This window comes from Crotalus tigris, unplaced genomic scaffold (assembly GCF_016545835.1).
Source record: "Crotalus tigris isolate CLP2741 ecotype Arizona unplaced genomic scaffold, ASM1654583v1 scf7180000017560.2302168, whole genome shotgun sequence".
In the NCBI taxonomy this organism is placed as follows: Eukaryota; Metazoa; Chordata; class Lepidosauria; order Squamata; family Viperidae; genus Crotalus; species Crotalus tigris.
In genome coordinates, this window is record NW_024096474.1 from 487565 (window position 1) to 510424 (window position 22860).

Sequence of the window (22860 nt, forward strand, 5' to 3'; positions counted from 1 at the left end):
ACCCCACTTCCTCTCCTCTCGCAGCGCTCGCTCCTCTGGCGGCCTTCTCAACAGGGGTCTTCGGTCCAAGAGGCTCACCTTTCATCCCCCTTTCCTGGGACCCTGGCCTTTGCTGGCAACATGGGTGGGGTCTCTGCCCTTGAGTGCTACCTAGAGCTGCCCCCCTCCCCTGCATCAGGGCCCATGGCGGTGGCATCCCACAAGGCGGCTGCCCCACAGATTCTACCTCAGGGTCTGGAGCTTGATGTGTGTGTGGTTTTTTTTTTATCTCTCTCCAGGAAGCAGGAGATGTTCCCTTGCAGCAGCTGCATTTTGGGGGGGGGGGAGTTTCCATGGGGCTCTAACAAGAATCAGGGTGAAAACTGCTTCCAGAACACAAGGAGTCTCTTGATGAAGGTTCAAGCACACAAACTCCCCCTTAAGCAAAGCCAAAGGTCAACAGGCCCAAGGCTGGAGAAGCGGACCAGTAGATGCCGCATCTGTTTTTTGAGGAGGGGGCTTCTTTTGGCTGAGCAGAGCAGCTTTGCCAGATGCCATCATGCCCCCCCCATCCATGGGCATCTTGGCCCAGGCATGCGGGGGGGGGGCACTTGCATCAGAATGGCCTGAGGCTGCTCTCATTTGGCCATCCTCCTGTGGGGGGGGGAGGAGAAGTGGGTGTGACGCGGCCTTGAGGGCTGCTTGCCTGGACCGCAGGATGGGATGCCATCCCCTGGGGCGGGCGCTGCTTCCTCTCCCCTTGGCCTCAGAAGGGCCCTTCTGCAAAAAAGGGTTACACAATCTGGGCAGCTGCGCAAGGCAACACCTGGGCTGGCAAAACACCAGGCAAAATGCCCCCCCCCCCGTTGAACCGGCAGTTTAGCCCTGGGAGAAGGAGGCCCCGTTGCGAGGAACCGCGGGACAGGCAGAGTTAAGCCCTCTCTCACCCCCCCCCCGCCCCAGCTCAGGGCGTTGTGTGGATCCGGCCACCTTGCCTTGCTGAAGAAACCGGGGTTCCCCAGCGGAGCGTGCCGGCGGGGGGTCTGCCACGCTCCAGCGGACTGGGGCTCCGAAGGCCTGGCGCAAGGGCCTGCAGGGGCTGATGGAGCCCCCCGACCGACTCCCCCGAGGCACACAGTCCACGCGACACCGAAGGCGGCCACAAAAACAGGCAACGGGGACGCCGAGACGACACCCGGATTTCCAGCCCTTTCGAAGCTCTGCGCTCCGGCCCGGCCGCGTGTGGGGGGGATCTCCGCCCGGGCACAGCGGCTCCCGGGGAGCGGCGGAGGGCGGGCAGAGAGAGGGGCCCAAGCAAGAGGCTGGGACCCGGGAGCCCCTCCCGGCAACGACTCCGGTTTCCCTGCTCCAAGGAGACCCCGAGCGCCGCCTTCGGATCCCGCAGATCCACCGCGGGGCCGGCTTTGTCGAGGGAGGCCCCGAGACGCTCGAAGCGGCGCCCAGGACCGTCCCGGGGCGCGTGCAGAGCGCCTCCGCCGCGGGGGAGGGCGGGGCTTGCAGGTGGGGGCGGGCCGAGGCGGAGACTGCGGCGGGAGGGCTCCTCCCGGCGGGCGGGGCTTGCGCGGGCGGCGGCGCGGGGAAAATGGCGGCGGCGGCGGCACCCAGGTAAGGCCGCCCTCTGCGCCCGGGGAGGGGCTTCGGGGCTCCCGGGCGCTCCCCCTCCCCTCCGCGCCCTTCCTCCACCGGGCCTGCGAGCCGCGCGCCCGGCCAGCCTCTGCGCGGGCGAGGGGGGTGCAAGCGGGACGCCCCCCGGCTGACCCCGCGCCTGACCGGCCTCTCTCCCCCCCCCAGTTGCAGCGCGTGCGGGACAGGAGCTCCGCCGGGCGCCCCCCCGGATGGGTAAGCGGGCACTGGGCCGGGGGCGCTGCTGCTCCTGGTGGAGCCCGCCGAGGGTCCCGGGGCGGGGGCTGCAAACCGGGGCTGGCACTGCTTCGCCCCTCCCGTTGCGCCAGGCTGGAGGGGCCCGTCGGGTGCAACCGGGCGCCCGCGGGCGGCGGTAGGATCTGCTCCCCTGTGGGTCCCGGCTGGCCGCGGCGATGGCAGCGCCTCTCCGCAAAAGGGCAGCCCGGTCCTTTCGGGGTTCGCCCGCGGCCTGCTCCCCGCCGAGGGAAGCCGGTCCGGGCCGCCCGGGGCCCTGATGCTGCCTGCGCGGAGCAGGGGGGGCTGATGGCGGGCGGTGCGGGGGCGTCCGCCTTGGGGGCCGGAGCTGCAAAGAAGGCGGGTGCTGCGGGTGCGGCGAGGGTCCCCGCGGGGTGGGCGGGAGAGTCCGCGGAAGGCTAGGCTTTGCAGTGGGGGGCTTCCGCAATGGGCCCTCCTGGGTGAGCGTCTCCCGACCCCGCGAGTCTCTGCGGCTTTCGCTCCGGCTGCTGCGGATCGTCTCGGACACCAGGCACCGGGGCGGGCGGGGGGGGCGGGCTCTCTCGGCCAAGGGGAGTCCCGTGGGGCTGCCGGCTCCCGTCGCGCGGCAGCTGCGCGCCTCGGGCTGCAATCCGGCGGCCGCTGCCAGGCAACAGCTGCGGCCGGGTATGGCCCCTCTGGGGTGCGCCCCTTTGGCCGCAGCGCCCTCCGCAGTCGGGCGGGCATCGTCTGGGCGGGTAGTCGGGCCGGTCCGCCTTGCCGCAGAGGGAGCTTTCCGCCTGGGGAGGCCTAGGGGGGGCTGCCCTGCTTCTGCAAGGGGGGTGGGGAGGAAGGTCCAGCCAGCGCCGGGGTTGCTGTGGCCAGCCTGCCTGGACGTGCCCTGGCTGGCCTCTCGGGTGGGGGGGGGAGACCTCCTGCACCTCCCCCCAGGGGTGGCTGTGCTTAGGGAGGGGCAGAGAAGATGCTCCGGGGAGCTATGCCTTGTCCTCTTTTGGGGGGACCGGGAGGGGCTGGAGAAAACCCCGGGTCTGCTCCTGGAGGCCCAAGAGTAGCCAGGTGGGATGGGGGCTGCTCTGGGAAAGTGGCATGGAGGGGGGAGGTGCTGAGGTCATGGTGAAAACCCCCCAAAGTGTAGGCCACCATCCCTGGATTGAAGGCTTGCTTTGGAGCAGTGCTCTGTTCCCCCCTTTTCTGGGGGTTTGTCAGCTCCTCCCCCCAGCCCTGCCCCTGCCTCTGTTCCCCCAGCTGTTGCAGCTTCCAAGGTTGGTCGGCCCCTCCAGCCAGCGCCTTGCAAAAACAGCTAAATTTAGCCCAGAGGCTGTGAAAACGCGTCTCCTCCTTGGCTCAGCCGGTGGGTGGTTCCAGGCCAGGTTCCAGGCCAGACGCTGCTGTGCCCCCCAAGGGAGTCTGGGTGGCTGGAGGTCAAGTTGTCCTCCCTGCCCTCCTTGTGGGCCCCTCCAAACCGGTTGGAGGGGGCAAGCAGGGCCCCACTGAGGAGCTGTCCGTCCCTCCCTCCCCCAAAGCCCTCCCGGGACCTGTGGCTGCCCGCTTGCCCGGCTGGCTCAGGCCCTGCCCTCTGCCCAGCAAGGGAGCCCAGGAGCGGAAGGGGGGCCTGGAAGCCCCTGCCTGAGAGGAGAGCAGCGTGGAGGGGGGCTGCCAGAAGCCCCCACGTGCAGAATCCTGTTAAGGACTTGCTCTGGGACTGGGCTTCTCTCCTTACCCCTCTTCCCCCCCCCCCCGCACAGCTTAAGGCTTCCTCTTTCTTGGAGTTCTTGTATCACCAGGCGACCCGTGGGTCACTTGCCCTCCAAGTGGGACCTTGGCAGCCCTTCCCCTCTGCTGGCCTCCCCACAAAGTCTATTTCTGGCGAAGGACAAGGTTCTTGGAGGGGCTCCTCTGCCCCCCAGCAGGAATGGCTGCAGGCTCTGAGCCCCAACTTCACCTGGGGCTGTGGGGCTGCTGGTGTGCCAGGGAGGAGGTGTGGGGGCAGACGGCCTCTAGGCTGCCCCTTTCCCTCTAAATGGGGCTCCCCTGTGACCAGCTGGGAGCCTCGTCAATGCTGCAATGAGGGGTGGGCTTACCAAGGGGGGGGGCTGGGCTGCTCCTGCAACGCACACACAGATGGGGGTCCTCTGAGCATCCTGATTGGCAGCTTCTGCCAAGGGGGCATCCTGCTCAAAGGGAGGGTAGCAGTTGCTAGAGGGGCACACCAGCCCCCCTGCTGAATGACAAGGGAGGGGGTCTTGTAGAACTCCTCTTCCTGCCCCACAGTTCTCAGCTTCTACGTCGAGGGAACCTGAGGTGACTTGCACCAAAGGGGAACCCAGCAATTTTGGGAGAGGAGCTGCTTCTGGCCGAAGAGGCAAGAACTGTCCCACATATGCAGCGGGACAGGGGGGGGGGGGGGCGCTCAGCTGCTGGCTGGCTATCCTGGGGAGAGGGACATGGGGCAGCCGGGCCTGATTGCTTTCTGCTGGATTGGTTTTCCTGGGGGAGGGGAGCAGAAGCCATTTGGCTGGGGGTGTGTGGGTCTGCTGCCTGCCTGGAGGAAAGCTTGTCTGCCCTGGCACTTTCTCTGCCCCCCCTCCTGGCCTTGCACATCTGGGCTGAGGGAGCCTCTGCTGCCCGTCCCTAAAATAAAAGAGCCTGTGTGATGCCGGTCTTGTGTGTGTGTGTGTGTGTGTGTGTGTGTGTGTGTGTGTTGTTGCAGATGGGTCTGCCGGTCAGTCGGTGGGCCCTGCTGGGCAGCACCTGCTGGCAGCGGCCTTGTTGCTGGGATCAGCCCCAGAGGGGGCCAGGGCTGCCCTGGAGAACAGCTGCCTGCCACTGAGGCCAAGCTGACCTGGGGGAATAGATGGGGAGGGGGCTGGGGGGGGCTGCATCCCAGCAGAGGAATTAATCTGGGGAGTTAATGGGAACCCCACAAACACAAACCTGGCCTAGTTCTGGCTGCCACGTCCTGCCTGTTGTGTGCCAGCCTCTTCCAGCCAAGTCCAGTTTGAGAGAGAGGGGCCACTTGGTGGGGGGCATAACTCCCTTACCTACTTCCGCAAGAAGGATATTGGGGTCCTTTCAAGCACTCCTTCCTTGGCCCACTTTGCTTTTCATGGGGAAAGTCTCCTGGCCGTGAAGGTATCTTGGGGGTCATCTAGTCTGACCTCTATCAAACAGCACCCCCAGCCAATGCCCATCCAGCCTCTCCTCGGATGCCGACAGGGCAGGAGAGGCCAGCTCTCCGTGTGAAATCGGCTTCCTTGAACCTCCAGCCCCCTCGTTCTGCTCGGCGGTCCTCTTGGAAGAGCAGCAGGGCACCTCCCCACAGGGCTCCCCCTGCGCCCCGGTGCCTTCCGCCCTGGGCCTTATTGTCCTGGCTCCCTCCCCGAGGGGGCCTCAGATTGCCCACATGCGGGGCCCCCCATACAATTCTAGCTGTGGTCTGAGTAGCAGAAGAGAGAGAGGAACAAGGCTAGTCTTGACGTGTGGTAGGATTGTGTTGGCTTTGTTCGCAGTTGCAACACACCATTGGCTTAGCTCAGGGGTAGGCCACCTTGGCTCTTTTATGACTCGTGGACTCCAACTCCCAGAATTCCTGAGCCAGCCTGGCTCAGCTTGGAAACCTCTCCCTTTCCCCTCAGCGTGGCTGGCTCAGGAATTCTGGGAGTTGAAGTCCATGAGTCATAAAAGAGCCAAGGTGGCCTACCCCTGTCCTAGCTCAATTGGCAAGTCACCAAAACGCCCAAATCCTTTTCAGCGGAGCCACTGCATCCCTCCTTCCTTGAAACATCTTTGACCCCTCTTCCCTCCTCCACACAGACAGATGGGGCTCCTTTATAAGTACGCTGAACAGCTCAGCCCTCGGGTGCCTCCTCCTTTGAAATCCGAGCAATTAGCTGAGACCTGAGCAGTCTGGAAAAGTGGCCCCGTTTGTTTGTCGGCTTGTTTCAGATTCCCTTTTCCTGCAGCATCCCAAGGCACCTTATGTAGCATTCCCTCTTCCGGTGCCTCCCTACACAACAGTAGACTGGGCAGAGTGGTCAGATCGGTGTCCCCTTGAACTTTTCCACCATGGGAAGTGTGAATTCCAGCACTCAGCTAGTTTAACCGTGTGAGGTATTTCTGTGGCTGCCCACCCTCCCCCCCTCGTTCTGCTGCCTGGGATTGAGGGAAGGCCTGGAAGCCCCCATGAAGTTTGGCCTCTCCAGCGATGGGAAAAACTGCAGCCCCAGCCCCATCAGGGGTGATGCAGATTCGGCTGTGCCCCATGGATTTTCCTGGCTGCCTTGTAATGCCGGGGGTGGGTGGGTAAAGGGCAGCAGCTGGGTGGGAGTCAGTGGGGGCTGAGTCAGCCTTGCAGGGGGGCCTTCCTGCCAATCCTGGCTGGTCTCTGGAGCAGCCCCAAAGAAGGTGCAGCCTTTTCTGCCACCCAGGACAGAGGACTTCCTGACCCCAGGAACGTGTGAATTGCTTTGCATGGGGGGGGGGGCAGGTGGAAGGCCTCATTTAAGGGGGGGGCGGTGGGAAGGTGCCTGCCAAGACCGTGAGTGGGCCTCCGTGGGCTCAGAGATGCCCGTCTAGGGAGGGCGGCTTTCAGGTGCCAGGGAAGCATGAGCCTTACCTGCAGGTGAACATCACTAACTATGCACAACCTACGCAAGGGGTGGCGGGGCTAAGCGAAAGGAAGTGGGCACCACAGGTGGATTTTTGAAACAAAATTTTCAAACCATTGAAACAAGACTTTAGGTGAAAGCCCCAGTGCTAATGCCTATCTGGCTGGGGGGGGGTGTGTTTGATGGCGGGCAGGGCTGCCCTTTCTCCACTGGCCCAGTGTCTCGATTGGGCCGCCCGCCTGCCTGCCCACCCGGCTGGTTGAGACCAAGACTGGGCTGGTGGGCTCCGATGGCCCATCTGGGAAGGCCTTGTGCTTGCCTAGGGCTAAGCAGACACCGGCCTCTTTGTGGGGCCTCGGGGAAGGGCTGAGAGTCCGGCCATTGCGGTGGAGTCTGACTCTCCTTGGACCGGGCACTGTGCCTCCGGTTTGGCTGGAGCATCCCTGCAAGGCTGGAGAGCAGGTGGTCCTGGTGCTGCCTGGGTGCTGGGTAAGGGGCTTCTGCACCTTTATGTCCAGTCTGGAGGGGGGGGTGGAGGGAGGCCCTTCCTCCTGCCTTGGCCTGCCCCTGCCTCCTTGCGGCTCCCGGAAGGGGCAAAGTCCAAAGAGACGAGGCCAAGCAGCTGCTTCCGCCTTCTTGTCTTGGCAGTGGGTGAGTGTGCCTAGGGAGACGCCTGCTCCATGTTGGGGATGGGGAGGGGGTCTTAGTCGGGTATCCAGTCAGCCCCGCCTTCCAGCCCCTGCTGGGGAGGGATGGGGTCTGTCCCGGGGTGGGAAAGCCGGAGATCCTGGAAGGGGGAGGGCAGGTCCAGCAGGAGGACTGGGCCTGTGGTGGCACCTTAAGGAGAAGCCTGGCTGTTGGGCTCTGGGGAGTCTCCCTCCTGGGATGGAGGCCCTGGGTGGGCTGCTGCTGACCCCTCCCCCTCAGCACTGATTGGCCAGTCTTGGCCCAGTCCCTGGAATTTGGGGATGGCCTGGTTCCTCGGTGGGCGAGGCCCAGGGCTGCCCAAAGGGTGGAGGAGAGCTTCTCTCTCGTTCTCCTTGCTGAGTGACCGCTATAGCCAAGCTCCAAGCTCTGTGCCTGAGCCGGCCTGCCCTTGCCCAGTGGAGAGGGTGCTTGGCTCCCGCTGGCTATCCGAAGTCTTGTCAGCAAACCCCCCCCCCCTTCACTCCTCTGTTTACTTCCAGATTGCAGTGGAAACTGAGATTGGGGCTGATGTGGGGGAAGGCTTGTAAATCCAGAGGCGTCACCAAGTCCTCCCTCCCCTTGTGATGGGGTGTGGTTTGGATCTGGATGTTGGGATGATGGGGGTTTCAAAACAAGAGGTCCTTTTAAGGGAGTGGGTGTCTTTGGTGTTCTCAGATTGAGCTTAGCTCAGGGGTTCTCAACCTTGGCAACTTTAAGACTTGTGGACTTCAACTCCCAGAATTCCTCAGCCAGCAAAGCTGGGAATTGAAGTCCACAAGTCTTAAAGTTGCCAAGGTTGAGAACCCCTGGCTTAGCTGAAGCTCGCCTTTGTGGCCCTTTCAGTGCATGTGAGAAGCTTTCGTGATCCAGTGACCCGGGACCGAGGGCCCCTCTAGCCCCCTTTTGGCGTGGGGTGGGGGGAAGGGGGGCTGTTTTGTGTGGTGCTGGGGGCTCTGCTCGAGGGTGAGGTGTTGGAATGAGACTCCCACAAGCAGCATTTGCAGCCCGGCTCCATTTCAAGCTTGTGTTTCTACAGGTATCCTTGAATTGCTGCACCTTGTGTAAAAATACACCAGTGCGACTTTAAAAGTTGTAATACCTAATTAGACATTTCAAAAGTTACGCTTTGCAACAGGACATTTTTTTTAAAGCCGCTCTCCTGGGTCAGCTGAACTCATGCAGCTTCCTGGGTCTCACCCAGAGCTGAGAGAGGAAGCTGGTTGGTCTCGGCTGAAAGGGCATCTCCCTGCGGGCATCCTGGTGCCCACTGCTCCCCTCGCCCAATGGCTGGAGCCAGCATCCCGAGCTGCTCCCTATGCCTGGGCAGGCCAAAGTATCAGGATGTAAACGGGGCCTGCAAGATGATGAGGATGATGGTGAAGATGATGATGATGATAATAGTAATAATTATAAGTTGGAAGGGACCTTGGAGGTCATCGAGTCCAACCCCCTGCCCAGGCAGGAAACTACACCATTTCAGACAAATGGCTGTCCAGTCTCTTCTTAAAAACCTCCAGCATTGGAGCATCCACAGCTTCTGGAGGCAGGTAGTTCCACTGGTTAATTGTTCTAACTGTCAGGAAGTTTCTCCCATAACTGGCAAACCTGGGTCAAGGCTGGTTGGGTGCAACGGGAGGACCTCTCGGGGGGGGGGGGGGGCGTGTAGGAAGCCCATCCCTGGGGTGGTGGCGGGAAGCTCAGAGGATTGCAAACGGAGCGGAGGGTCCCAGCCTGCACCCCCCACCCCAGGAAAGAACCTCCCCGGGTAGGCTTGAAGGCGGGCCACGTGCTGAGGGTCAGCCCTGCCTCAGCTGGAGCCTCAACACCGGTCCATCCATTTCGAAGGAGATGTTTTAGAAACAGCTGTGACTCTTTACCTCCGCTTTCATCTTCTCCTCCAGGAGTGACCTTGAAAGGCCGTTGGGGGAGGAACTTTTGCTCCCCCCCCCAGAGCTCCCCCTCCTCCCCCTCCCCCCAGGGTGCTTGGCCGACTGGTGCCAAAGCGATTGCAGAGCGCAGGGGTGGGGTGGCAGTTGTGCACCCCTGAGCTCTGCAACAGGTGCCGCACTTTTGCTGTCCCTCTTGAGTGTGCCACTGCCCTGCCTGTCCCTGGCCTAGACTGGCGGATGCGCATCCCGCCTCTTGTGGAGCCCTCTCGATGGCGCGGCTGGGAAGGCCGCCGGGAAGCTGGCCCTGGCTTCAGGCTTCCCATGCAGCACTCCCAGCTGGTGGTGCCTTTCTGTCCTGGGACGCAGGGCCAAGCCTTCTCCCTGTAGCTTCCGGCTGTCCACAGCCTTTGGGAAGAAAAGCTGAAGTGAAGCCACGGCCAGCCTGCTGGGTTCCCCGCTCTAGCAGCTTGGGGCCCATGGGGCTGAGCTCACACTGGTCCTCTGCCGGCGGTGGCTGCTGGTCCTTGCAGACGGGCCATGCTTGCTTTAAAAGAAGCCGAGGCCGTCTTCCTGGCGGCTCCACCGGGCAGTTGTGCCGAGGAAGCAGCCGAGATGTCTGTCGGCCGGGAGGTCAGGCAGCCCCTCTTGGCTCAGGAAACCCAGCTGCCCGTGACCTCGGAGGCCTCCTGGCTCCTGGACACCAGCCGGCCAGTTCTCTTTGTGCACGGGCTCCATTTCAGTTCTTGGGAGCAAATCCCTCCTGCTTCTTTGGGGTGGTTTTGTGGGCACTGAGGGTGTCTGCCTGGTCAGGAGGGACCAGCCTGTGGCGTGCCCTGAGTGAGGGATGTGCAGGAGCCCTTCCAGCTGAGCTGAGAGGCCATTTCAAAGCTGGGCGCTATCAGTAAACTCTGGCGCTGCCCGTTGGCAGAATGACGTTCAGGAAGTGGTTTCTGAGCCTCAGTTCGCCTTGCGATGACAGAACATGCCGAAGCATCGAAGGGGCCCTTCTTGTGCCGGGGCGCCCCAGTGGCAGCTGCCCATCACGCAGCTTTTGCCTCCTCATCTCCTTGGCACCTGAGGAGGTCCCCGGCCTTCCCTGGGTTGTGTGCCAAGACCTTCCGGGCACTCGAGTGCTTGAGCCCCAGCAGTTGCCCGCTGGCAGTTGGGAAGGGATTTCCCTGGCACGTCTCCTCTTTGCTTATTCACGGTGAACTTGGTAGCCGTGTTTCCTGTTCCGGGGCTGGGATGCTGGATGCCCTGCTCCCTAAGAACAGGCAGCCTCGACCAGGCCAAACGGCTTTGGGGGGGGGGTACGGAGTGTCCTGAATTTGCCCTGGTCACTTGGGAGAGCCCTCTTCTGCCTGGGAAACTGCGCTTCCCCAGGGAGGAGCATCCGAATCTCAGAAGGCGGAGCTGGGACTGTGTTCCCCCTCCCCCAAGGGCCTCTGCTACTCTCTGCTACTCTCCTGTAGCAAAAGCTTTGCAGGGCCTCCCTCCGCTCTGGGGTCGAAAGCAGCTGGAGCCTGGCAGCTGCATCTACCCCCTTCCTTGACTGGTGGGTCTGCTTTCCAGAGTTCTGATTCTCCAGCCCTGGACGGTCTTCTGCACAAGCAGTTGGGTCCCCCTCCGCCCCCCGCCACAGCCCATTTTCTGTCTTTTGTGTTTGCAGCTTGGCACCACCTCTGTAGCAACATGGATGCCCCAGCCAGGAGACTGGCGGCTTCTCAATTGCTCTGCCTCACCCGAGGCCACCTTTGACCTGCCTGCAGCCCCCTCCCCTCCTGGTTGCTCTGGCCCCTCCCCATGGAGAAGATGAGCTGGCTGAGCAAACTGAACCCCCGAGCAGCAGCTGGGCCGAGGGCGAGCCGGGGTGCCAGCCTGCAGGGCCCGGTGATGGCGGATCCCGAAACCTGCCTGATGGTCTTCAAGAACCACTGGGCTCAGGTGAGTGACTCAGGTGAGTGGCTCAGGTGAGCAGCTTTGGGCAGCCAGGGGCAGCGCGAAGGGGCAGTGGAGCACAGGGCCACAGCCAGCATGTGTGGAGCAGACTGCATGGGTGTACAAGAAAACCTCTCCAAGTCAGGGTACTCCCCGGGATGGGTTTGGCCCAGTAGGGAACAGACCCAGCCCGACGGATTTCCTCTCTGGGCAGGTGCTAAGGATCCTGGAGAAGCGTGGGCCCCATGTGGCCCTGGGGTCTGCGGATGACCTGAGCGCCGTGCGCAACAACACCTACCAGATGGTGACACTGCTGGCAGAGGAGCGCCCGCGTGCCGAGCTGGCGATGGGGCCCGTTTTGGAGTTTGCAGTCTCAGAGAACGTGCTGGAGCACCTGCTGGGCTGGCACCTGCAGCGGGAGGTGCCCGAGGAGCGCAAGGTGGAGCTGCTGAAGCTGTTCGAGATGCTGATCAGCCAGGCCCACCAGCCGCTCCTGCGCCAGAAGGCTGTGGTGGGACCCCTGCTACAGCTGCTGGCCCTGTGCGCCGAGCCGGCCTCGCCCCTGCTGGAGACCAGCCTGGTGCTGCTGCTGAACCAGCTCTGCGTCTCCGTGGCCCGGGAGCCCCCGTTGCTGGAGCTCTTCTTCCACAGCCCCTCCGAGCAGGGACCCCCCCACCTGCTCCTCTTCTCCCTCCTCCTCCCGTTCATCCACCACGAAGGGGTCGTGGGCCAGCAGGCGCGTGATGCGCTGCTCCTGCTCATGGCCGTGTCGTCCGGCAGCCAGACTGTCGCCCGCTACATCACCGAACACTCCTACTTCTGCCCGGTAAGGCCGCGGGAATCGCCCTCCGGGTATTTTTTCCCTGCCAACCCAGGGAAAGTGCCGTTGCCCGTTTCCTTGCTGGTTTGGTGGGCACCCGGCTGCTTTTCAGAGCCTTCGTTGGCTCCTGCAAGGTAGGCCTACCGCTTTCCTGCCAAATTCAACATTCGCCTCATGGCAATATCTTTTATTTGTTATTTTTAACAGCTGTTCTAAAGTAATTAAGTTAATCCTGTTATTTTTTCAGGCTTCTACATTATTTTGAGCTGAGGTTTCAGTTATATTTGTTACCCCAGAGCTGTTGCTATAGAGTGTGAACCAGTTTTAGAAACAAATGTGGGCACCCAGAATTGCAAGCTGTGGAGGGAGGAGGAGAGACTTAAAATGTCAGGCCAGAAATAGCCAAGATGCTGCTCGTGGTCTCTGGGCTGTGGTTCCCCCATGTGGTCACTTGGCAGACCCCCGTCCATGCCAGGAGTGGCTGGGTCAGTTGGCAGAGCTGGCATGCCGGCTCTGTGCTTGCCTGACTGTGCCCGCCTGATGGAGGGTGCTGGGACTGAGCAGCTGTGGGGCCGTGTCCTGCAAGGGGGGGCCAGCTGGCTCCAGCAGTCAGTCCACACAGGCATTGGCAGGGGGTGTTTGTTGACTGCCCGTTTGCCCCCCCCCACTGGAGAAGGCCGTGTGCCCCCCTCCTCCTCCAGATGAGTGCAAAGGAGGAGGCTTGGCACGCCCTGCAGGGCCCTGTGCCGCTTCTTGCCCCTGGTTGGGCACCGGGACACTGGAGCTCTTGAGCTGGGCGTGGGGGGGGGCAGCTCCCCTCAGCATCCTCGGTGGAAGGAGAGAGTCGTTCTTGGCTGCCTGACGAGTTTTAGGACTTGGAACTTCAGGCGTCTTCAGGCGGCTGAGATTGAGAAATGGCTCAAGGCGGGCAGAAATCAATAAAGCCAAAGCTGTTTCACAGAAGGGATAGGGCTGCTGTCTGCTCTGGGTGGGGGGCTGTTCCGTCTCCCCCCTCCCCATTCCCAGAGGAACGCAGGCGGGCGGGCAGCTGTTCCAGCCCCGTCCGTCCTCACGCAGCCGTGTGGAGGCTCTCTGCGGCATTCTTCTCTGTCCTGGGAATCAAAGCCTGGCCCAGTTTTAGAAGTCTGTCTTGATAACGGCTGCCCCCCCCTCCCCACTGTGACCCAGGTCCTGGCCACGGGACTGAGCGCCCTGTACTCCTCGCTGCCCCGCAAACTTGAAGTCCGTGGGGACGACTGGCACTTCCTGCGCCGGGAGGACTGGATCGGGGTCCCGTCCCTCGTCCTGTTCATGAACTCCCTGGAGTTCTGCAATGCGGTCATCCAGGTAAAGCTGCTGTCCAGCAGGGAGAGCTGGGGTGGGTGGGTGGGGGGAGAGAAGGGCATCCAGTAGCCGCTCAAACCCTGAGCAGGTCTCGCCTAGAAGGTGCCGCCTGGAGGGCTGAGCAGAGTCCTGAGATTCGGCTCTTGTGGACTCTGGAGGAATGTGGGAGCAGTAGCCCCCCAAGGGGGGGGGGGCTCTGTGCTAAGGACATGTGCAAGCAGGGCTGGGCACCCCCTCTGTTGGGGCGGCCTTCACTCATATGTTGGTCTCTGTGGATCCTGCCCCTCCCAGGTTTTACCAAGGATCCCTTTCCACTTTCCTTGCGGCTGCCCCCCCTGCAGGTAGAACACCAGGCGATTCTTCCAATGAGGCCCCTGATGTGTGTGTGTGTGTGGGGGGGAGGGAGCTTATGGGAGGGGCAGCTGCCCTTCCTGAGCTGTTTTGGCCAGGCCCAGGGTGAGCGGATTTCACCTGTTGAGTGTGGGACTTCCCCAGCTGCTCTGAGCTGTTTCTCCTCTTGGGGGGGGGGTCCTGGCTGGGCACCCCTTCTGACTCCTCCTGCTCCTTTTCCTTGCAGGTGGCCCACCCGCTGGTCCAGAAGCAGCTGGTGGACTACATCCACAATGGGTTCCTGGTGCCGGTTATGGGCCCGGCTTTGCACAAGGTGAGGGTGGGCCTTCTCACCCTTTCAAAAGGGGGCCGATGCTCCCTGGGTAAACTGCCTTGCCCGGGCTTTGATTTCTGGCAGCGGGGGGTGGGGGAGGCTGCCTTTGGCCAGGCACCTGCTGCTTTGTCCGTGGGTGTGATGAGACACCCAGAGCTCCTGCCAAAGACGAACCATCGCAGAGTGGTGGTGGTGGTGCCAGCGCCCGAGGGGAGATGGGCGTCTCCCCCCCCCCCGGTCAGCCGCGTCCTCCAGCTGCAGGCTCCAGGGGCAGGGGGCCGATGGGGGCGGGGGGCAGCCTTTGCTGAGGTCCCTCTGTCTGCAGACGTCCATCGAAGAGATGATCGCCAGCACGGCCTACCTGGACCTCTTCCTGCGCAGCGTCAGTGAGACTGCCCTGCTGAAGACCTTCCTGCGTTTCCTGCTGCTCCATCACCACGACAACAGCACCATCCTCGACACGCTGGTGGCACGGATCGCCAGCAACTCCCGGGTGAGGCGGCCAGCCTGGCCTGGGCATTGGGGGGGGGGGAGAGCACAGGCCGGGAGGAAGATGTGAAGGCTGAAAACAGTCGTTCTGCACCCCCAAATCCGTCTCCAGAAGAGAGACCCCCTTCAGCTCCCCCCTCCCCAAGGAGCAGCAGCTCAGCTTGCCATGACTGCTTCGTAGCTCAGGGTTGCAGGAAAGCCCACCCTGAAGGGAGGGGCTCTGGGCCTTCGCCTAGTTCAGTGGGGGGAGGTTCAGGGTGGGCTTCTTTCTCTAATCCTCCCCTTCTCCTTGTTCCCCCAGCTCTGCATGGTCTCCCTCAGCCTCTTCCGGACTCTGATCAGCCTCCACTGCGAGGACGTCCTGCTGCAGCTGGTGCTGAGGTACGGGGGGCTCCTTGCAGGGGGGAGTCCTCTCCGGGGGTCCCTGGCGGAGGGCTTGCTCTGCCCTTGTGGGGAAGGGGAAGCCAAGGTCCCCCCAGCAGTGCTGAAGCCAGAAGAGAAAGGTCTGCCCGGCCTCTCTTTGGAGGAGTGGCAGAAAAATGACTCCTTTAGAACAGCTGCCCTGCACCCCTTCCCCTGCTTGGCGTCTTGGATGGGGAGCGCCCCCTGGTGGGCCTCCAGCACATTGCAGGTTTAGTTCATCTGCTTGGCGTCTTTGGATGGGGAGCACCCCCTGGTGGGCCTCCGGCACACTGCAGGTTTAGTTCATCTGCTTGGCGTCTTGGATGGGGAGCGCCCCCTGGTGGGCCTCCAGCACAGTGCAGGTTTAGTTCATCTGCTTGGCGTCTTGGATGGGGAGCGCCCCCTGGTGGGCCTCCAGCACAGTGCAGGTTTAGTTCATCTGCTTGGCGTCTTTGGATGGGGAGCACCCCCTGGTGGGCCTCCAGCACACTGCAGGTTTAGTTCATCTGCTTGGCGTCTTGGATGGGGAGCGCCCCCTGGTGGGCCTCCAGCACAGTGCAGGTTTAGTTCATCTGCTTGGCGTCTTGGATGGGGAGCGCCCCCTGGTGGACGTCCAGCACAATGCAGGTTTAGTTCATCTGCTTGGCGTCTTGGATGGGGAGCGCCCCCTGGTGGGCCTCCAGCACAGTGCAGGTTTAGTTCATCTGCTTGGCGTCTTGGATGGGGAGCGCCCCCTGGTGGGCCTCCAGCACACTACAGGTTTAGTTCATCTGCTTGGCGTCTTGGATGGGGAGCGCCCCCTGGTGGGCCTCCACAACAATGCAGGTGGTGCCACAGCTCTTTGCTCATGAGCTGCTGTTTCCCCCTCATAGGTACCTGATCCCCTGCAGCCACGTCATGCTGAGCCAGAAAAGGGCGGTCAAGGAGCTGGACCTGTATGGCAAGGCCGCTGCCAAGTTCCTCTCGCTGATCCCTCGCTGCTGCTGCCCGGAGAGCCTGCCCGCCCCGGAACAGGAGGAGGAACGCACAGCCTGGTCCAAGGGTGAGGCTAGGGGGGAGAGCCTAGCCAACAGGGCTCCCTCCTGTACATACAGAGCCCCTCCTGCTGAGGACGGGGCTTTGTCCAGAGTGGCTTTGTGACCTTGGTTGACCCTCCATCATCGTCCCCAGGCCACGGCAGCCCCAGCGTGGACTCTTCTTCCGTGGTGACCGTCCCCAAGCCCTCCACGCCGTCTCGCATCTCCTTCTTCACCCGCCAGTCCAGCTTCGGCATGGAGGCCCCCAGCCCCACGCCCCGCTCTCCAGGGACACCCACGGGCAGCCCTGGCCACCGTCCCGGCAGGTGGGAGGAGGTCTCGGAGCTGGAAGGCAACTACCTGGAATACCTGCGGGATGCACGGCTCAACATTGACCACTGCGTTCGTGCCTGTCGCGTCTGGTCAGCCCCCTACGATGGGGAGGAGCCCCATGCGGGCAGCTTAGGTCCGCCTCCAGATGCCTCCTCGACAGCCAACGCGTCCATCCATCCCAGGGGGCCCCCGCCAGACCCTGCACCTGCCTCCCCCCGGACTAAAAAGCGGGGAGCGAGCCTAGAAGGGGGCCTTGCTGGTCTGCCACCCGGCAGTGCCCCACCTGCGGACACCAAAGACAAGCACCCTCTGCTTAACGGGGCCCACCTGGACGCTGGCATCAAGAAGGGCCGCTGGTGCCCACCCGAGGGCCTCTTGGAGAACGGGTCGGTCCTGTCCCCCGGCCCTTGGGAGGGCGCCTGCTGCCTGGACTTGCCTGTGGATGAGGGGCTGAGCCGGGTCCCCCTGGAGAACGGGGGGCCGCTGACGGTTGAGGAGTTCCATCGGGAACTGTGTCAGCTACAGGACGAGATGGCCAATGGGGGCCGAGCCGGGGAAGACCCTGGGTCAGACCCGCCACCCGAGCCTGAACCGCTTTCCCGGGAGGAAGAGGAAGCCTACCACCACTTCTCCGAGGGCTCGGCCCCCGCCCTGCCTGCTGACCCCCTGTCCCAGATCATCAGCATCCCCCCCCGGTCCTCGGGGCAGCCTCCCAGCCAGCCTTTCACCGGTGAGTTTCTTTCTCCAGGGCCCCCGGGCGGGGGTTTTCCCTCCCGTCTGGTGCTGCTGCCCGGCCTGTCCATCACGCTGGCCTCCCAGGGAAGGTTCTTGCAGACCTTGGTGCTGTTTGTTTCCTAAACGGCCCTTTTAAGGGAAGCCGCTGCCTGGTCAGTTGGTCAGGAGTCTCCTGGGTTGCGATCAAGGAACCGGTTCACGATGGCTCTGAACCATTACGGGAGGGCGAAGGGAAGGGGCAGGGCCCTTCCCATCTCAGGCTGCCTCTCGGGTCCAGTGTGGGTCACCCAAGAGCAGGATTGCCCCCCCTCCTGCCCCTGAGCCCCCCTGTCTAGCAGCCCAGGGTCTGGGCAGGGCCCCCGTCTCGCTCCACCCGCCCGACGGCCACCTGTGTCCGCAGGCCCCTTCCTGGGCATCCTGCTGGCCAAGCTGGAGAACATGCTGCAGAATTCCCTCTACGTCAACTTCCTGCTGACGGGGCTGCTGGCCCAGCTCGCCTGCTACCCACAGCCCCTCCTGCGCTCCTTCCTGCTCAACACCAACATGGTCTTCCAGCCCAGCGTCAAGTCCCTCCTCCAGGTAGCCCTGCGGCCAAGGGAGGGGGAGGGGCGCCCCAGGCTCTCCCTGCAGACGGTGGCTGAGGGCCTGGCTTCTTCTCCCCGGCAGGTCCTGGGCTCCGTGAAGAACAAGATCGAGGGCTTTGCGGCCAGCCAGGAGGACTTCCCCTCGCTCCTCTTCAAGGCCAGGAAGTACCTGATTGCCCGGGCCAGGCCGGACGGGCCCGACACCACCAACCCCTTGCCTCCCCTGCGCCGTCCTGAGGCCCTCGGTGAGTGAGGCGGGGCTCTTGGCGAGGGGGAGAAAGGGCGCCTGGGGGTCGCCTTTTGGGGGTGGCTGGCGGGTGGGGGAGGAGCTCTCCTGGGGTGCCTTGCTTGCCGGGAGGGCTGCCAGGGCCAGGCGCTCAGTGGCCCTGGCAGGGCTCGGCCTTCGCCCGCTGGCTATGAGGCTGACGGTCTTGACCCGTGCCCACTCTCCCGCCAGTGAAGAGCCGGAAGCCCACCATCGGGGAGCTGATCATGCGCCACACCAACAGCCCCACACGGGCCCGCCAGGCCGCCCAGCTGGCCCTGCAGCACATGCGCGAGGGCCAGGTGCTGCAGGCGCTCTCGGGCGGCTCCCTCTTCCGCAGCTCTGCCGAGAAGCAGAGCGAAGCACTGCGGGTGAAGAACGCCATCTACTGCGCGGTCGTCTTCAGCGAATTTCTCAAGGAGCTGGCGGCCATCGCCCAGGCCCACGCCGTCACCTCGCCCTTCCTGCTGGAGCCCCCCCTGGAGTGACGCCCCGCCATCTTTCCTCCCTTGGCTCCGCGGCCTGCCAGGCCCACCGGTTGGGGTGGGGCCCTCACAGGGAGCCCCCCCCTTTTAAAACTCCATACCAGGACATGGACCTTTTTAATTTATTGGGAATGAATGTTTTTTTTCTGGAAAATTTGTTTGTTGCAATATATATATATATATATATATATATATATATATATATATACATACATACATACACATATATAAGAAGCTGCCTCTGCCTGCCCTCCGCGGTGTGTCTGTGTCTTGGATGGGGCTGCCCCCTCGCCCACCCGTATGGGGGTCCTTGGGCAAGATGGTCTCCACGCCCAGCACTCTCTCAGCCCTTCTCCCTCTCTCTAGCCCTGTGCCTCTGGGAGGGGCAACTTACGCCAAAGCAGGGACCCTCTTGCTCTTTTCTTTTCCTATTGGGGGGGCACCTCCAGCTCCCCAACAGGGCTTTGCCCAGCTGTGCTGTGTAAGGCCCCCCCCCGGTGCCAGGTTGCCAAGGATCCGAGACGGGACCCATCACAGGGCTGATCCTGTCCTCCGGGGTCTCAGCTGGAGGGACTCTGCTGCCCCCCCTGTCTGGAGAACAGCCCCCCCAGCCAGGCCAGAGTCTGGGCGTTGCTGCATGCGAAACAAGGCAATTTATTGCTGGGGGGGGCTGCTGCTGTCCACGTCACTCTTCCGTGTCGCTCTCGGTGGCTGCGATGCTCTGCAGGAGGGGCAGGGACATGCAGTGCCTCTCGGGGTCAGCCAGGCTGCTGCAGAAGAGCCCCAGCTTGGGCCGTCGCTGTCTGAAGGGCCACTTCCCTGTGGAGATGCAGAACAAGGGGGGGGGGGTGTCCTGGCAGGAGTCCCCCAGGGAAAGACCCCCCCCCCCCGGAGTTTCCCCTCTCCTGAGAATCCCAAATCTTCCTCCTCCCCCTCCAATCTGAGTCGGCTTATTCTCCCAAGCTTCCTCCTCCTCATTCCTGCTCTTTGTACTCCCCTCTGCAAAGCCCACGCTCCCTTCTGGCACTGATAATGTACCCTAGTTGGGTCATGAAACGTCTGCAAGAAAACAAACGATCAAAGATCACCTAGGACCCCACAGTCGTCCTCCTCCTCCCCCCCTTCCTCCTAAACATGCAGGAAGGGAGTGAGCAGGTGGGCCTTGCTCTCTGGCCGTGCTAGAAGAGGCCCTTTGGGCTCCAGGGAGGAGCTGGGTGGCCCTTCGCCCCGGCAGCCCGGGGGAGGAGAGCCTGCCGTGCCAGCTGGTTGAAGCCCTCCTAAGATCTAGGGCAAAACAGACCCTCCTGGGCTTAGTCTTCTGGGGAGGGCGGGAAGCCCAGTGACTCCATCCTTGCTTTGGGGGAGGTGGGGGGCAGCGTCTCCCCGTTTCCTCACCTGTCACTGTCCGCAGGGGCCTGCCCAGAGCCCTCCACCGCTTGCGCAGGGCCAAGCCCTCTCTGGGCAGGGGGCCTTCCAGAGCCTTGGCTGGGGGAGAGGCCTCCAGCACGGCCATCCTCACCCAGGCCGCCCTGGCAGGCAGGTTGTGGCCCATGGGCTTTTGGGAGCCCAGCACGCCTTTGTGGCTGAGGGCGAACTTGAGGCAGGAGAAGGCCACCGGGAGGGGCTGCTCCCGGATGAAGTGACGGTGCTCGGCCTCCTGGGTGACGGCCAGCGAGAGGCTGCTGGCGTAGAAGACCTCGTGCACCACATAGAGGCTGTTCTGGGAGTGCAGCCACGGCAGGTCCGGGCGCAGGGCCACCGTCCCGGGACGCAGCACCAAGAAGGCCACCTTCTTATGGACGCCAGCCAGGCACAGGCGGATGTGACGCAGGGCCCCATCCACCAGTCGCGTCTCCTCATAGCGGGACTCGCCCCTCACCCGGGCACTGTACTCGCGGGTGCAGTGGGTCAGCTCCTTTGGGGCTGGGCCCCCGGGCAGCAGGCTCTCCAGGGGCCCGATGGGCACCAGGCAGCACTGCCTGCGCAGGAGGTTCTGCCCCAGCTGCGGCTTCTTGATCAGCACCGTCAGGAGGTCGTAGGAGGCGGCGTCTTCCAGGAAGGGGACTGGCACCACAGTGGGCCCGAAGCGCTCCTCAATGACCTGTGGGGAGACAGAAGGGGAGGGTGTTCAGCGAGCGCAGCCTTCCCTGCCTTTGGGCAGCAGGAGTGTTGCTCCATCTCTTCTGCAGGCACGCTCAAAGAGAGGGGCGAGCAAGGAAGGACGGGCCCAGGGCCAGATGGGGAGGGAGGGAGGGAGGGGGCCACAAAGGGTAGGGGGTGTGACGGGCAGGGGAAAGACGCCGCTGCTCGGTCCATGTCAAGAGGAGAAGCAACCCCTGGAGCCCGAACCTTCTGTGGGAGCCAGTGGACCCCCCCCCTTTGCTGGAGGGGATTCAACAGGACGCAGGAGGCTGGGATTCTGCTTTTTCCTCTCCAGCTTGCTGGAAAACGAGAGGGCCGGCCTGTCCTTGGAGGAATTTTTGAACCTTTTGGACTGGTCCCAGTGAGTTTTCCAACTGAGGTTTGGGCTGTTGAGTTCTCCCAAGATTGCCTTTCTCTGCGATCTGCTCCTCCCGCGATGGCATCTTCCACCTCTTCTCAGCCACTTGCATCCTTATCCCAATGCTCTTGCCTGGACCCGTGTGCTCAGAGGCCAACATACGTGCTGGCGTTTTTGTGCCCTCGTGCAGAGGGTTTGGCCTCCCTGGGACACGCAGATGGTCTGTTCCCGTCCTGCAGTTACATGCCTGTCTCTGGGCGCCTCCATCCCCATCCCGCCCCTCAAAACGCAGGCCTGGCCTTTGGTCTCCTGCTCTTCTCCAGGCTCTCGGCTCCCACCGTTACAGGATTCAGCTTAAAGCCTTGCTGGCTCCCACCAGGCGGGACCCTCCCTTGCCAGGTGCTGCCCTTCCCTCCTCCTCCCCCCCCCAATCTCACCTGATAGACCAGCTTTTCTCAACCTTGAAGATGTGTGGACTTCAACTCCCAGAATTCTATAGCCAGCAGGAATTCTGGGAGTTGAAGTCTCCTCTGCTTCAATTGACTGAGCTTAACAAACACCTTCGTAGGCTGTCTGCGTGATGGGCTGTCGGGAGGAGCCTCAAGTCCTCCCCTCCCCAGCCCTTCTCATCCCTGCCTGCTTAGTGCCTGGCCGTCGGCTGTGGGGGGAACCGGGCATCCCTTCCAGGCTCCAGGGTGGGAGTGCTCTTCTGCTGGGTCTCCTCCCTCCCCCCCTCTCCGTGCCCTGCTCCCTGCTGCCTTCTCTCCTGGGAGGCTCCTTGGGGCCCCTCCCTGGGCAAGTCCTCCCCCCTGTGCACAAGTCCACCATTCCCACCTCCCTTGAGCCAAACCAGGTATTAGTTTGGCCTGGAGAAATGGTCTTTCTGCAGGATCCATTCTGGGTCGGTCACTGGGACTGGAGGTGCTGCCTTCGGAGCTTTTGGACTCGTGCTAGACCCCCCCCCTCCATCTCTAGCAGAGTGTGTGCTTTGGGCTGTTCTCTGTGTGATATTTATATGGTACCTGTTGTGTGTGGCTTTTTAGATGTTGATTAAAAAGCCACACGCAACAGGCACCATATAAATATCACACAGAGAAGAGCCCAAAGCACACACTCTGCTAGAGAGAAGTTCCCTGGTGGGGGTGGGGGGTGGGGATCCAGCATGAGTCCAAAAGCTCAGAAGGAGAAACCTCCGGTTCTGGTGACCAATCCAGATACGATCCTTCAAAGTGATCCTGGGACACGTAGATTCGCCTACATTCGTGAATGATCTTTCTCTTCATCTGTGGCTGCCATCGTTCTAGACTGCAAGTGCTTTCTCTCCCCTGCGCCCCCCCCCTCCTGAATTGATGGCTTTCGGAGAGATGCATTCAGGCCACGCATTGGCTCACTCGTGGCCAAATGGACCCAGGTGTCCAGGGCTGTCTCCTGCCAAAGACGCCCCCCCAGTCCCCTGAAGCTGATGAACCCCTCCCCATACAGGCCAAGGGGGAGCAGGGGTCCTGCACTGCCCCTGACCAGGCTGGCCCCTTAGTCTGCTGGGGCACTGCCCAGTGCCAGCTCTGCTCTCTCACCTTGTCCCGGATCAGTTCCCAGTTGGCGTCTGCCTCGCTGATCTTGAGACTCTGGGTCCCTCCGCTGTCCATCTTGCCTGCTGTGGGGCTGCCCCGTAAGGCATCCGGGGTGTGTGTGTGGGGTGGGCTGGGCCACAAGGGAAGCCAGGAGAGATGGGGGGGAGGGAGGAGGGGCTTCCCCCAGAGTCTTGGAGGCAGCAGGGCCAGGCAGCAGCACAGAAGCCCTCCTGGACTGTGACGTCACAAAGAAGGCTCTGCTTGCATCATCTGGGCGGGGGGAGGAGGAGGAGGAGGAGGAGGAAGCAACGCCCTTCCTTTCCTATTGGGGGGGGGAGGGCTGCGGCCACAAAGTCTGGGAAATGATGCGGAGAGCCAGCCCTGCGAGGTAGGGCAAACGAGAAAACGGACTCCCCAGGACTGGGTGAAACTCCATTGATCGAGATCGGCTTCAGGAACAGACTCTCGAAAGCCCGACTGCCTTGGCCCATCGCTGCCTCTTCGGTCCCCAGGAAGCAGCCAGTCAGACGTTTCCATCCCCCTCCGAACCCCAGTAAATTCAGGGGAGAGGAGATGCTCACCCAGCCTCTGTCTCTCTCTCTGTGTGTGTGAGGCCTCTGGGATTCGTGTGGATGGTTCTCTTTGGGATGGAGACACCTGAGGGATCCCCTCCT

At 62.7% G+C, this 22860-nt stretch overlaps 2 protein-coding genes across 4 annotated transcripts; one reads left to right on the forward strand and one right to left on the reverse strand.

The window, feature by feature from the left end:
• The first annotated feature begins 1549 nt into the window (after window positions 1-1549).
• On the forward strand, window positions 1550-18346 carry FHIP1B (FHF complex subunit HOOK interacting protein 1B). 3 transcript variants are annotated; one of them, XM_039348256.1, is made up of 13 exons: window positions 1550-1605; window positions 1792-1839; window positions 10710-10984; window positions 11193-11804; window positions 12987-13145; window positions 13720-13806; window positions 14132-14299; window positions 14597-14676; window positions 15570-15739; window positions 15868-16776; window positions 17182-17360; window positions 17448-17610; window positions 17823-18346. In XM_039348256.1, the coding sequence occupies exons 3-13, from the start codon at window positions 10844-10846 to the stop codon at window positions 18116-18118; spliced, it is 2964 nt and encodes a 987-aa protein (XP_039204190.1). In that variant the 5' UTR covers window positions 1550-1605; window positions 1792-1839; window positions 10710-10843; the 3' UTR covers window positions 18119-18346. The 3 variants fall into 3 exon arrangements, with proteins under 3 accessions (XP_039204190.1, XP_039204198.1, XP_039204207.1); XM_039348264.1 differs by lacking the exon at window positions 1792-1839 and having other exon boundaries at window positions 1553-1605; XM_039348273.1 differs by lacking the exons at window positions 1550-1605; window positions 1792-1839 and having other exon boundaries at window positions 10846-10997.
• A 32-nt stretch (window positions 18347-18378) lies between these two features.
• On the reverse strand, window positions 18379-22347 carry CUNH11orf42 (chromosome unknown C11orf42 homolog). The gene is made up of 3 exons (XM_039348287.1): window positions 22190-22347; window positions 19511-20216; window positions 18379-18934 (listed from the first exon to the last, which is right to left on the reverse strand). Exons 1-3 carry the CDS (start codon window positions 22259-22261, stop codon window positions 18801-18803), a joined length of 912 nt encoding a protein of 303 aa, XP_039204221.1. The 5' UTR covers window positions 22262-22347; the 3' UTR covers window positions 18379-18800.
• Between the last annotated feature and the right edge of the window lie 513 nt (window positions 22348-22860).